The 15,716-nt window shown below is 34.7% G+C and overlaps 2 protein-coding genes across 2 annotated transcripts; both read left to right on the top strand.

The window, feature by feature from the left end:
- The first annotated feature begins 1,424 nt into the window (after positions 1-1,424).
- LOC111917417 (probable LRR receptor-like serine/threonine-protein kinase At3g47570) lies at positions 1,425-4,577 on the top strand. Its single transcript, XM_023913104.3, has 2 exons — positions 1,425-3,858; positions 3,980-4,577. Exons 1-2 carry the CDS (start codon positions 1,431-1,433, stop codon positions 4,351-4,353), a joined length of 2,802 nt encoding a protein of 933 aa, XP_023768872.1. The 5' UTR covers positions 1,425-1,430; the 3' UTR covers positions 4,354-4,577.
- Positions 4,578-6,421: 1,844 nt separating this feature from the next.
- On the top strand, positions 6,422-15,331 carry LOC111917418 (probable LRR receptor-like serine/threonine-protein kinase At3g47570). The gene is made up of 3 exons (XM_023913105.3): positions 6,422-9,110; positions 9,331-9,746; positions 15,039-15,331. The coding sequence occupies exons 1-2, from the start codon at positions 6,422-6,424 to the stop codon at positions 9,729-9,731; spliced, it is 3,090 nt and encodes a 1,029-aa protein (XP_023768873.1). The 3' UTR covers positions 9,732-9,746; positions 15,039-15,331.
- Positions 15,332-15,716: the final 385 nt, after the last annotated feature.

Raw genomic sequence — 15,716 nt, 5'->3', positions numbered from 1 at the left:
ATATGAGTGCAAGTAAATATGAAATTGACTTGGAATTTTTTTTTTATAACATATTGGAATTTGGAAATATTATAGTAGCAAATTATATGAAAAATTAGACATTCCATACCAATTCCTATTTTAGGAAACTTTAGCGAACCAAATTGTCAAAAATGGCATAAAAAAGATCAAATGAGAGATGTTTTTATATGTAATCATTACTATGAACTTATAAACATGTTATCATGATCTTTCTTGCAAAACTCCTGAACAGTGTCAGGTCTTTGATCCTCCAACCAAGAAGAGAAGAAGCAAAAGGAAAAGGGACCAATTTAGTGTTGAAACATGTTCAAGATACAATAAACAATCTAAGTTTAAAGCTGAATCATCCAGTAAATTATCAACGGTCCTTCACCAAGTTAAAAAAAAAAGTACGTCCGCTCCAGGGAAAAGAAGTCTTTCCTTTTCATCAATTTTGCAAATAGGTTGTTTCATTGAGACAAATGCATAGTAGTTGTTAAATGTTCACCTCTAAATATTCTATGATTTTTTCCGTTGAAGTTTTCCCTAATGGTTTGATTAATATGGCTATATATTGTTTCTAGTAGTAGGTAACTAGAATTTCAAAATAGTGACCATTGAAAAAAGTCTCACTTTTTGCAGTCCTAAATTTTGTTTTAATATTTCTTTATTTCATTTTGGTGGTCTTATTTGAATTCAATTAAATTTCTAGTAACATGCATTCGCAAGGTTATTTATCAGAGAATACACAAGGATTCTTTCTTAATTTACCAGTAAAACTAACAATTTGTCACTGATCGTTATTATTTACGTGATCAATATTAAAAGTCATATTTCAAATTTTGTTGGCAACTTGCAAAAGGTCAAACACTCCTATTTTCATTATGATAGAAACTTCCTTGTGCACTTGAAACTCTCCTAAACAAAGCAACATCAAGACATTTGGCAACTAAATTTGTGTAAAACAAGAGAATGAAGACAACATGCTGTATTAATAACAGATAATTATCAGGTTATTCGATTACTTATACCATGATATTATTAGTAATGATCACTAACATTCATCTAGACAACATCTTCATATTTCAGTGAAAGATCCAACAAACTTCTTCCACATAATCCTTTGTCCTTGTTTGACTGTCTTATATTCTTTACCCAAGATCCATCAATTAACACAATGCATTTCCAGCATACAATATATGATGTACTTTCCTTCATCTTCTTATTTTGTAGTATTCTTTTAGTTTCTTCTTCCCATTCTGGAGATGACACCGATCGTTCAGCCTTGCTCTCAATCAAGGCACATATAAATCTGACCCATTTCAAATCATGCATTCTTGGAACGAATCAATCCACATATGCAACTGGACAGGTATCGTATGTGGTCTCAGGAATGAACGGGTGGTCACCCTCAATTTGTGGTCTCAGGAATGAACGGGTGGTCAGGTTCCATATCACCTGAAGTTGGTAATATGAGTTTTCTTAGAGAGCTCATCCTTTACAACAACAGTTTCACAGGCGTCATCCCACAAGAGATTGGCAGATTATCAAAATTAAGAAGGCTAGGACTTTCCAACAATTCTTTGTCAGGTGAAATCCCTTCGAATATATCTCGTTGTCGAAATCTTGTAGCACTTCAGTTGAATGGGAACAATTTCATAGGTGCTATTCCTAATGAGTTTGAATCCTTGACTAAGCTTCTATTCATAAACCTCCACTCCAATGATCTAACAGGAGAAATACCAAAGTTTATTGGAAACTTTACATCCCTTATGTTTATTTCTGGGTTAGGAAATAATTTCCATGGAAGCATTCCAGATACTCTAGGCCAGTTGTCCAATCTGTGGTTTTTTGGTTTCGCAGAGAATAATCTTTCAGGCGTTCTCCCTCCATTTTTCAATCTTTCATCCTTGACCGATATAGATTTGCCTAACAATCAGATTAGTGGGAATCTGCCATCAGATTTTGCACAAAGTTTTCCTAGACTTGAATCTCTTAGCCTTCGCTTTAATAAATTTTCTGGATCTATTCCAGTTTCGTTATCGAATGCCACTAATCTTGAACGTCTAGCACTCAATGCAAATGCATTTACTGGAAATGTGCCGACTTTTGATCGGTTACAAAGATTGAGAGGCTTCGCCATTAACATTAATAAACTTGGAAATGGGAAATTAGACGACCTAAACTTTGTATCTTCTTTGGCCAATTGTACAAAGTTAATACGTTTGGGTTTCGGTGCCAACAGTCTTGGAGGAGTCTTGCCAAAATCAATGTTTAATTTTACTCAACTCATAGATCTCACAGTAGGAGGAAATTTGATTTCTGGAAACATCCCCTCAGAGATTGGACAACTAGTTAACATCAGGAGATTGTTTCTATTCTCCAACCAGTTTACTGGAAGAATTCCAGATTCAATTGGGAACCTCAAAAATGTCGGAGTAATTTCTCTCAGACGAAACTTGTTATCAGGTTATATGCCATCGACATTTGGAAATCTCACGCAATTAAGCAGGCTCTATTTAGACCATAACAAACTAGAGGGTCCTCTATCATCTAGTTTATCAAAATGTAGGGGGTTGCAGCTTTTGGATCTTTCTAAAAATAATTTCAGTGGTTACATACCCAAGGGGATTTTCAGTCTATCTTCCTTGTCAATATACCTGGATCTTTCTGATAACCATTTTGTTGGTTCTCTTCCTCCAGAAGCAGGCAGCTTGAAGAATTTAGGGTCTTTTGATGTTTCAAACAACATGATGTCTGGGGTAATTCCTGCTAGCCTTGGAGCTTGCACAAGTTTGGTTGTATTATCTGTTTCAGGAAACACCATTCAAGGAGAAATCCCAGAGTCATTTCGATCGTTGAGAGGACTAGAAATTCTAGATCTTTCCAACAACAACTTAATAGGGAAGATCCCTGAGTTCCTGGGAGATTTTTTGTTTTTCAAAGATTTAAATTTATCTTTCAATGGTTTTGTGGGAAAGGTACCAGAACTGGGAGCTTTCAAAAATTTAAGCATAGTTTCCATTGACGGAAATACTAAGCTTTGTGGTGGTTTCCAAGGATTTCAGTTACCTAAGTGTTCCATTGAAGAATCAAGAAAAAACCGAGTTCTTCTTTTCTTGATAATCATGGTGCCAATACTCACTGTAATTTTTGGAACTCTTGTTGTGATCTTTTGTTTGTTGTACAAATCGAGATATAATAATAAGATTCCTGAAGAGACTAATTCAGATAATGAAAACTTCCCACAAGTTTCTTATAGAAGATTACACGAAGCAACTGATGGGTTTTCTTTGGCAAACTTGATTGGTTCAGGAACGTTCAGTGAGGTGTATAAGGCAATTCTGTATGAGAAAAACACGCCACAAGCTGTTGCTGTGAAGGTACTAAAACTTGCAGTTCATGGTGCTGACAAGAGTTTTTTGGCAGAATGTGAAGCTTTGAGAAGCATCAGACATAGGAATCTTGTGAAAATTGTAACTTCTTGTTCGGGTATTGATTTTCAAGGGAATGATTTCAAGGCTCTGATTTATTCTTATATGGTCAATGGGAGTTTGGAGGAGTGGTTGCACCAGAATCCGATAGTTGGTCCAGTGAATGAGGCGCCATACAGGTGTCTGAATTTTTTACAGAGGTTGAACATCATGATAGATGTGGCAATGGCCCTAGATTATATTCATTGTCAGTGTGGATCACCAATGGTTCATTGTGATCTCAAGCCTAGTAATATCTTGTTAGATGATGACTTGGTTGCTCATCTTGGTGATTTCGGTTTGTCTACATTTATTCAACATGATTCTTCTTCAAGCCACACCATTTCACTTGGAATAAATGGCACAATCGGATATGTTCCTCCTGGTAATTAATCTATATTCCTCGTATTCTATAAATAGTTTTTAATTTTTAATTTTAGCAACAAAAATAATCAGTGAAGTATAAGATTTTCATGTTTCGAGTACTTCATGTGTAAACAATGCAGAACACGGGATGGGTAGCAAGATATCAACATGTGGTGATATTTACAGCTTTGGAATTCTCATGTTGGAGTCATTTACGGGGAAACGTCCTACTGACAGCATGTTCAGTAGCAGTCTGAATCTTCATGATTTTGTGAAGATTGCTATGCCATACAAAGTTATGGAGATAACTGATCCTGTCCTTTTTGAAACCAGAAAAGAGGAAAATATGACTGAAAATGCACAACACCATGGGCCAATCGAGGAGTTCCTGACTTCAATCTATCTGATTGGGACTGCTTGCTCCATGGAATTGCCGAGAGACCGGTTACACATAAAAAATGTCATTGAACAATTGCAAATTGTGAAGAAAACTTTTCTTGAAACCATTGGGTGACTCCAACGTAAAATAATGAATGACCACAAATGTATATTAGGTTAAATTGATGTTATGATATTGTATTAAAAACCCTCAAACTCTAATCTTGTGAACTGTGAACTTTTAACTAATTAAGAGAATGAGACAGTATTTTCCATGAAAGATGATCTAACAGATGGTTAAATGATTTTAAAACAAATTAGACATTTAAATTAAAATAGAGGGAGTGTTTCGGTGTTTTTTTTCTTACGCAATTTCATCATGTGAAAGCAGTAAAAAGAATTTTTTGTAGCTGAGAATGACTGGAAAACATGGTATTTGTTGGCATTCATTGATGATGATGATGATGGTGTCGATGTAGTTGTCTTGTTGCTTTTCTAATGAACACAATGTACTTTGAAAATGCAAAAAATATAACTTTTTATGTTATGTTCTAAAGGATTTCCAATTAAGACATTTGTATGTTGAAAATGTAAAAGTATAGCATTAGAGATAAATGTAAAAATATAGCATTATAGTTTGTCTTGCAGCCTTTCCTATTTGGACATTGTACTTTGAAATATTAAAAATATAGCATTATGATTAATTTCATAACTATGTTATAAGAGTAAATAGAAAAATATAACATTATACTTTCCATCTTAAATCCTTTCCCATTAAGACAATGTACTTTGAAAATACACAAATATATCATTATACTTTATGAGTCACGTCTTTTGATTAACAAGATTGTACTTTGAAAATGAAAAATCACAATTTTGCTATAATATAAGAATATATTTTAATCTACGTAACTTTAGTTTCAAAATCTATACTTTTTAGCTACTATACTAATATCTTTTTCCTATTAACCCATTCTAGTTTGAAAATTTAACTGATTCTACTTTCTATTTATATTGATAGCGCCCACTAAAGAATTTGTAGCAATGTGTGATCTAAATAAAGCAAAGTATCACCGAATAAAGGACATCATGTGATTGTTATCCGAATGAAATATTCATGACCATTCGAACCAACCAAACAAGGGTCCAATTTAAGAAAGTTGTAATGTTGTAACATTGTCGAATTTAAGTTAATTTAGGTTGTTTTCAACAAGCTGCTCAATATTTCTCCATTGTGATGTCCATAACATAATATTTTTTTCGAGTTTAATTAAATTGATGTTAGTTAAGTATCCTTTATATTATTTTTGTATTGAATGTCATAGCAGTTAAAACGGAAATAAATAATTAAGAAATGTGTAGTTATAAACATAAATAGTGATGGATTATTGACAGAACAAATCATCTCAAAAGTTTAATGTGGTACAAGACTACTATCGAGAGAGAAGCTTCACCGCTATATATTCTATGATATTGCGTTGGAATTTGCCTTAATTGTTGACTAATATGGCTAAGCTTGGCTGGTAGTAGGTAACCACAGTTTTAATAATACAGTGACCATTCATCTTTTTGCAGTCCTATTTTTCTCTATTAATTTCTTTATTTCATTTGTTGGTGCTATTTAAATTGGTTAATTAATTTACTAATATGCATTAGCAAGGTTATATATACAAGAAAACACATAAGTACTCTTTACGTTAAAAATGCGTCATGTTGTAACTATATGCAAAACCTCCCCTTATTGGTAAGCGCACCAATTTCCTGATGATCATTATATAAATTTACATGATGATATAAAAAAACATCATATTTGAAATATTGTTGGGAAAAAATCATTATGATTAAAAAACATTGTAATTAATTTGGAAGAGTCACCGTCAGCATGCAAAATGTCAACCGTTGCTTCAAGTCTTAGTCTCAGCTACTAAAATAATGATGCAAATATTCCTTGTGAAACTGGAACTCTTCTAAACAAAAGTAGCAGCATCAGGACATTTGGCAATGAAATTCAGGTGAAACAAGAGAATAGAGACAAATTGTTGTACTATTAAAATCCACATAGATATGGACAGGTTATTTAATTATTCATGCCATGATTCTATAATTAATTAGAAAAGTTGACTAAACCAGATTAAACCTTGTTATTGCATTATATACAAAAGTGAGATTCTTTACCAAATTAAAGAGTACTGCATCAGAACAATATGCGCTTCCTGCAAACCATATATGTTATCCTTTCTTGCATCTTCTTCTTTTGCAATATCTTCTTGGCCTTTTCTGCTGATGCTGAAAATGATACAGATCGCTTGGCCTTGCTCTCACTCAAGGCACATATAACATCTGACCCGTATAAAATCATGCCTTCATGGAATGATTCAAGCCACATCTGCAACTGGACAGGCATCATATGTGGTCTGAGGCACCAGCGAGTGGTCACTATCAATTTGTGGTCTGGTGGGTTTTCAGGTCCCGTATCACCTGAAGTTGGCAATATGAGTTTTCTTAGGGAGCTTCTCCTTCACAACAACAGTTTCACAGGCAACATCCCACAAGAGATTGGCAGGTTATCAAGATTAAGGAGGCTAGGACTCTCCAACAATTCTCTGTCAGGTGAAATTCCTGCTAATATATCTCAGTGTCGAAATCTCATAGAACTTGATTTGAGCGGGAACAGTTTCATAGGAGTTATTCCAAATGAGTTTGAATCATTGACCAAGCTTCTATACATAAACCTCCATTCCAATGATCTAACAGGAGAAATACCAAAGTTTATTGGAAACTTCACTTCCCTTATGTTTATTTCTGGGTTGGGAAATAATTTCCATGGAAGCATTCCAGATACTCTAGGCCAGTTGTCCAATTTGTGGTTTTTTGGGTTCGCAATGAATAATCTTTCAGGCATTCTACCTCCGTCGTTTTTCAATCTATCATCCTTGACGAACATAGATTTGCCTGACAATCAGATTGGCGGGAATCTGCCATCAGATATCGCACAAAAATTTCCCGGGCTTATATTTCTTAACCTTCCGATAAATAAATTTTCGGGAAATATTCCTATTTCGTTATCTAATGCCTCTAATCTTGAAGTCCTAGCACTCAATGAAAATGCATTTACTGGAAGTGTGCCCAACTTTGATAGGCTACAAAGATTGACGCATTTTGCAGTCAACATTAATCAACTCGGGAATGGGAAATCTGATAACCTAAACTTTGTATCTTCTTTGGCCAACTGCACTAACTTAAGAGATTTAGGTTTTGGTGCCAACAATCTTGGAGGAGTCTTACCGAAATCATTGTTTAATTTTACTCTACTTACCGATCTCACAGTAGGTGGAAATTTGATTTCTGGTGATATCCCCTCCGAGATTGGGCAACTGGTTAACATGAGAAGATTGTTTCTATTCTCCAACCAGTTCACCGGTAGAATTCCGGAGTCAATTGGGAAACTCAAAAATGTCGGAATAATTTCTCTAAGTCGAAACTTATTATCTGGTTATATACCATCGTCATTTGGAAATCTCACGCTATTGAGCAGACTCTATTTACAACGTAACAAACTAGAGGGTCCTATACCATCTAGTTTATCAAACTGTAGGGGGTTGCAGCTGTTGGATCTTTCTGAAAATAATCTCAGTGGTAACATACCCAAGGGGATTTTCAGTCTATCTTCCTTGACAATATCCCTAGGCCTTTCTGATAATCATTTTGTGGGTTCTCTTCCTTTGGAAGTAGGCAATTTGCGAAATTTAGTTTCCTTTGATGTTTCAAACAACATGATGTCTGGGGTGATTCCAGCTAATCTTGGAGCTTGCACAAGTTTGGTTGTGTTATCCATTGCAGGAAACACCATTCAAGGAGAAATCCCAGAGTCATTCCGCTCCTTAAGAGGACTAGAAATTCTAGATCTTTCTCGCAACAATTTAACAGGGAAAATCCCAGAGTTTCTGGGAGATTTTGTGTTTTTCAAAAGTTTAAATTTATCTTTCAATGGTTTTGTGGGAAAGGTACCAGAAATCGGAGCGTTCAAAAATTTAAGCATAGTTTCCATTGATGGAAATACTAAGCTTTGCGGTGGTTTCCAAGGATTTCAGTTACCTAAGTGTTCCAGTGAAGGATCATCAAGGAAAAAACGAATTCCTCTTTCCTTGATAATCGTTGTACCAATACTTACCGTGATTTCTGTAACTCTTATTGTGATCTTCTGTTTGGTGTACAAATCAAGATATAATAAGAAGGTTGCTGAAGAAACTAGTTCAGATAATGAAAACTTCCCACAAGTTTCTTATAGAAGATTACACAAAGCAACTGATGGGTTTTCTTCTGCAAATTTGATTGGTTCTGGAAAGTTCAGCTCTGTATATAAGGCAATTCTGTACGAGAAAAATGTAGCCTACGCTGTTGCTGTGAAGGTACTAAAACTTGAAGTTCATGGCGCTGACAAGAGTTTTTTTGCAGAATGTGAAGCTTTGAGAAGCATCAGACATAGGAATCTTGTAAAAATTGTAACTTCTTGTTCAGCTCTTGATTTTCAAGGGAATGATTTCAAGGCTCTGATTTACTCTTATATGGTCAATGGGAGTTTGGAGGACTGGTTGCACCAGAATACGCTAGTTATTGATCCAGCAAATGAGCAGTCATACAGGTGTCTGAACTTTTTACAGAGATTAAACATCTTGATTGATATAGCTAGTGCTCTAGATTATATTCATTGCCAGTGTGGATCACCAATGGTTCATTGTGATCTAAAGCCTAGTAATGTTTTGTTGGATGCTGACTTGGTTGCTCATCTTGGTGATTTTGGCTTGTCAAGATTTCTTCAGCATACCAGACATGATTCTTCTAGCCGCACCAGTTCACTTGGATTAAAAGGAACAATCGGATATGTGGCTCCTGGTAATATATCTTACTCATATTCTCTCTTTTTTCCTTCGTAAGTTATCATAAAGTACATAAGTACATAATTTTTTTGCAACAGTGGTATGAAAAATCTATCTGATCGTTGTAGAATTCATCTGTTGTAGGTCTACTTATAGAGCTTGCATGAAAACATAAGCACTGAAGAAAATTAAGTTGTTCATGTTTGCATTTCTTAATGTGTAAATTAACTATGCAGAACACGGAATGGGTAGCCAGATGTCAATATATGGCGATATCTATAGCTTCGGAATTCTTATACTGGAGTCATTTACGGTCCAACGTCCTACTCACAACATGTTCAGTAGCAGTTTGAATCTTCATGATTACGTAAAAATGGCAATACCACACCAAGTTATGGAGATAACTGATCCTCTCCTTTTGGAAACCAAGCAAGAGAAAAATATAACTAAAGATTATACACAAGACTGCAAAAAGTATGGGATAATGGAGGAATGTCTGACTTCAGTCTATCGAGTTGGGATTACTTGCTCCATGGAATTGCCAAGAGACCGGCTACACATCAACAAAGTCATTGAGCAACTGCAGTATACAAAAGAAACTTTTCTTCACAGAATTGGTGAACCTATCAGAAAATAATCAAAGATGTTGAAGGTATCATGTTACTCCATTACACTCTCCCCGTCACCTAAAGAATAGAATTTCTTTTTTGAAATGTTTTCTGTCTATTTGCCTGGTTCACTCCTAGTTATTGTAACGACATAAAATTTCAAAACAATTTTTCATTTTTCGATTAACATAAATATCATTTAACAATTTCAAATCTCTTGTTCAACAGTTGTCATCAAATAAAACATTTCCCAAGATTACAAATAAAATCCTCTGATTGTGTGTACGGATCATGCCGGCGCCTTCCCGCGATCGTCACTAGTACCTGAAACACATAACACATAACACACCGTAAGCATAAATGCTTAGTGAGTTTCCCAAAATACTACATACAACACATATTAGCCACTCGAGGCTATAACTCTGTATGACCCTCTGGTCAAGGTGTCTTAGTGGGACCCTCCAGTCCTATAACTTTGTGGACCTTCTGGTCCTAACTCTGTAGACCTTTTGATCTGAACTCTGTAAACTCGGAATCACACATAACATAGAAACACATAAATATCACATCATATAATAGCATACAACATACTCTGTCACATAACTCTATTACCACTCTAGGTAAAGTTTAGTGAGAAGACTCACCTCGGGTAACTTGGTAAATCTCGAACTCGGTAAATCTGGTCTAGCCTCCGCCTAATCACATGGAATAATTACTCTAATCAATACAACTATCAAAGGCTAGACTAAACCCTCTCTAAGTTTTCTCAGAAGGGTAAAAGACCATTTTACCCCTCCCATGACTCAAAGATCCAACCCTTGACTAAACCCTAAAAGTCAACCAAAAGTCAACCCTCCGGGTTACGCTGCGCGTACCAAAATTGTACGCTGGGCATATTGACCACTCATAGAATCGGGTTACGCGCCCCCCTACGATGCGCGTACTGGGATTACGCCCCGCATAACTCCCACGTTTATGCTCTTTTGATCTTTGGGTCTTAAACGGTTAAGACACTCATCCAACTTTCAGATCTGACTTTCCCTAAGCCTCTTATTCCATAAATTCGGAACCTTTAAGTCTTTGCATGGTTGTAAAGGTCACTAATCACTCTAATACCTCTCCCCTTTCCTCATAAAGCTTAGATCTCATGCATGACTTAAGATCCACGTCCAAGTTTGGATTTTTATGAACCCACAACACATAATACACTGAAATATAGAAGATCTACGCTTATGGAGACCTTTTGCTCATAAAGTCTCCACCTTGGGACCAAAAACCCTAAAAATTGGTCCAAGAAGCACACAACCATAATAACAAGGAAAGTTCTGAGCTTTTTACCTCCAAGTGAAGCTTCTCCCTCTATAGAACTCATATCCAAGCTTGCACTCCAACTTCTAGCCTTCACGAGAATCTCCTCTTCTTCTTTACTAACACACAAAGGCACTTTTAGCTCCAAAAACACTCAAACAAGCTTAGAACGAAGGTTGGCTCTCTTTTAGGGTTTCACTCTCTCAAATGGTGGCTGAGGATAAGGCCATAGACTCCTTTATATAGGTCTCAAGTCTAAATTAGGGTTTTGAGTCTGGACGTTTCACTCTCTCAAATGGTGGCTGAGGATAAGGCCATAGCCTCCTTTATATAGGGCTCAAGTCTAAATTAGGATTTTGAGTCTGGACCCGCTACGCCCAGCGTACCGGGTGGAGTCCGCGTCCAAAACACGCCCTTGAGTACGCGCAACGTACTCTTTAGTATGCCCAACGTACTCAATTACATTGGTTCACTTATAAGGGCTAAACAAGACAACTTAGAATGAAGGAAGGGTTAAACATATATACCTGAATCTCGGGATGTTACAGTTATTATCTTATCTTGTCAATACTATACTAAATGGTGTTTTTTAAAATTTAACTAACTATTCACCCATGCCAATCAATTTTCACTGATTAATGTAGTTTTATAGGTCTAGTTAGTACAGCCAGCAGCCAAACAAACTCAACAAATGGATGATGGACTTGAGTTAGAAACCAATATAATCATCTTAACTTGCTTAGAACACAAAACCGTATTTGAGAGATGAAAATCGAATTCAACTCCTAAACAAAATGTGAAACATGGATTTGTACACAAAGGGAGGAAGAAAGTATACCTTGAACCACTTAATTACTTCACCACTAGCTCTAATTGAACCAAGAAACTTGAAATCGAAGGGGGTGTTTGGGATTACTTTTTAAGCTCAAAAGTTCTTTTTGTATAAGTTCTTTTGAAGAAGCAAAAGCCAAAAGTTGTTTGTAAAAAGTGTTTCGGTAGTATTTTTTGACTTGTGAGTGTGATTTAGCTTTAAAAGTTCAAAAGTTACAAAAAGTCACACTTTCATAACTTTTGAAAACCCAATATTTTCTTCTTTACAAAAAATTATTTTGAAAAGAACTTTTCCATCTTCCAAACATCTTTTTAACTTTTTAGAAAAGTAAAAAGGCAAAAGTCATTTAAAAAGTATTCTCAAACACCCTCGAAATCCTAAGGTTTTCTTATGATGAAATTGCCATTTTCACAGCTAGGGGTGTTCGTTTGGATGGATCGGTTTAATCCGATCCGATCAAGTGAATCCAAATTAATTTCGGTTTTCAAAACGTAGATCCAAATAGTCCAAACTAAAATCAAATCCGATCCGATCCAAGCAAATTATAATTCGGTTGGATCGGTTTTTTACAATTCGGTTTTCAAAAATCAACACATTTCAACAAATATATAACTTTAGTATTAACTTGCTCTATAATATAAACTAAAATAATATTATTTAATTAGTTGTGAATTAAAACTTATAAATAACTATCAAGAAAAATATATTATAGTGTACTACTTTATAGACAATTTTTTTTATAAGAAGTGCATATTAAAGTATTATAATAGATGAAAATTTTAACATACTAAAAGAATAATTTAGTAAATTTATAAATTATTAAAGATATATATTAGAAAGAACAAAATAATAAATTGGAATTCGGTTTTTTGGACTATTCGGTTTTTATTTTATAAACCAAAATCAATCCGTAATCCAAAATAATAATTCGGTTTTGCTAAAAACCAATCCAAAAATCCGAATATCCGAACCAAATAGTCTGATCCAAATTATCCAATTGGACAATTTGGTTTTATCCAAATAGTGAACAACCCTATTCACAGCCCTATCTCCTTCCAAACTAGAACTTTTTTTTTTCTTTTTGGTATTGTGCTATTAAAGTAGGACTAAATTAACCAAAGTAACATAATTATTAATAGAGTTTATTATTATTATTATTATTATTATTATTATTATTATTTTGCAAATCTACCTTTATTGTTTTTTATAGTATGTGCAAATTCAATAATAAAAATGTCTACTGAATCATAAAAGTCTAAAAAAAAGAGCATGCTGTCACGGACCAAGTTTTTGGAAAATTCCACGATCGACTAAAGAACTCCGACATGATCAAGTATACTCGAGAAGTCTCCGGAGAGATCAAGAATGCTCTATGAGACCCTCTAAGATGCTAGAATATTATAGATGTCCGTAGAACAAAGGAGAACGGTCCGGAATAATCAAGAGGGCACTAGACGAAGCTAGAACGACCCGGAAGACTTTGGAACGATCTAGAACAAACTAGATCATACAAGAGCGATTTGGATAATGTCGGGACGACGTAGAGATTTCTAGAGCATCGTAGACAAGTATATCATATTCTAGAGTCTTGTAAAGGCCATATATATAATAAGAAGAGTCTAGATTAGTCAAGAATAATCGGGACCTAGAAACTTCCATTTGAGGAGGTGTAAGCTACTTATAAATAGGAAGGATGTCTCATTTGTAGGATTCATTGAGAAGTTGCCTTGTGAGTAGTCGATTCTATAATAGAAGCTTCCTTTCTTACATTGTAGCATTCCTTATCGCATCTCTTGCTATCCTAGTCGTTAGTACATCGTAAGGAAGTGTTCCAATCCTGACTTAGCCGAAGAAACACTAAGTGGCGCACGGTGATTGAGTCGTCCCGTGACACGTGGTATCAGACCCAGAGTTCGTACAAGCAAGAGATCGTAGCAATGGAAAGAGGAAGTGATGTAGCTAACATTCCCCCTGTTGTTGAGGAGAACGAAAGGAAGTTCAAGAAGAAGGACCAATCATTAGATACCTTGGTGAACTTAGAGAACAAGCTTACCAAGATTGAGATTAGCGTCGGTGAGATCCTTGAGTGGAAGGATACCGTCGATCAGTCTGTTAACGACATAGGGGACACAAGTGATGGAATGAAGGAATCTATCAGTGTCATGAAAGAAGAAGTCCTTGAATTGATCAACACATTGTGAAACGAATATTGCGAGAAGGTAGTTGCATTAGAATCTGAAGTAAACCTGTATAAAGCAGCGATAGTCAAAGGAGCCGTTGCGAAGACGACACCATACACTTAGGCGCCCAAACCATTGAAGTATGGAGGTAAATGTGACCCCAAAGAACTACGAATTCTTTTGGTCAATGGAATGTTACTTCAATGCTAGCCAAGTGACAGACGACAAGACGAAGGTTGATATGGCTATCCTTTATCTATGCGAAAGCGCAACTCTATGGTGGAGAAGGAAGCATGGAGACATTGAGAAATGATTATACACCATAGACACCTGGGAGGAGTTAAAGAGGCAATTTAAGAGATAATTTTTCCTACATAATGCTGAAGACATAACGATGAAGAAACTTTGTGGGCTAAAAAGCATAGTGGATCCATCCGAGAAGATAAACAGATTGTAATATTGTGTGTATATTGTATTATGCGAATACGATTACAATATATATATATATATATATATATATATATATATATATATATATATATATATATATATATATAGAGAGAGAGAGAGAGAGAGAGAGAGTTAGGTTCAAATGTTTTCAACAAGTATGGTGTGCATGGATGCACCAATCACAATTTAGCAAATTATTAATTAATTTATTTAATCCATGAGGGTAATTATGTAATATTTCATTTTAATTCCTTATTTATTCTGATTCTTATCCCTTTATATTAGGCAATTATTTATGATTGATTTAGTTATCTTTAATTTAATTTTCTCTATATAATCAATTCTAACGTCCGATCCACAAACATAGATCACAATTGTCGATTCCATAACCTGCTGATCAATTTGTGTTACACATTCGATGGATGTTCATACTGGAAATCGGAACCATGTATTGCTACATATTTACCAGCATCTGTCTACGATAATCCTGATATTGTATCAAACGTACCACACACCCTTTTACTGTTTTTACATATACATATGTATTAAATCTATTAATCTTCCAGGAAAACGAAGATCAAAATCCTGGGAAGGATTTGGGTAATGTCAATGATCCCAAGAATCCAGTGAATGAAGTTGTGAAGAAAATAAAAAGATGTAAAACATGCTTTGGAGTTGGTCATGATAGCAGGAATTGTCCTTTTGGATTGAAGAAATCATAGAACTACAAGAACTTCATCAAATTGGTCGTTTTTAGATATTATTTAGTTTGATTTCAATAAAATAAAAGTATGTTTTTGATGAATTATATGGTATTATCAAGTTTCAGTTCAATGTAATAAAGTTGTCGTTTGATGAATTCTATGTGTCTTTCTTTAATTATTATGGTTAAAACTAATAAGATGTTCGTGTTTTCTGCTATATTTATGTTTCATATGATCATACAGTTTATCATGCCAACAGAATACCAGAGCATAACATTACAGTTCTCATTCAAACATTATGTCAAAAAACAATGTTCATTATACTTCATTTTATTTGTTTGATGTTTCATAAAATCAACACACATAATTTTCAAAACTTTAAATTGTAAACATTTTTGTTAGTTATATATATATATATATATATATATATATATATATATATATATATATATATATATATATATATATATATATATTTATTATTCTTACAGAATGATTTTCAATGCGTGCATTGATTCGAGTTAACAAAAATTGATACGT

The sequence above is a fragment of the Lactuca sativa genome, chromosome 1 (assembly GCF_002870075.4).
Source record: "Lactuca sativa cultivar Salinas chromosome 1, Lsat_Salinas_v11, whole genome shotgun sequence".
Taxonomy (NCBI): Eukaryota; Viridiplantae; Streptophyta; class Magnoliopsida; order Asterales; family Asteraceae; genus Lactuca; species Lactuca sativa.
This window is presented reverse-complemented; position numbering and strand designations above follow the sequence as displayed.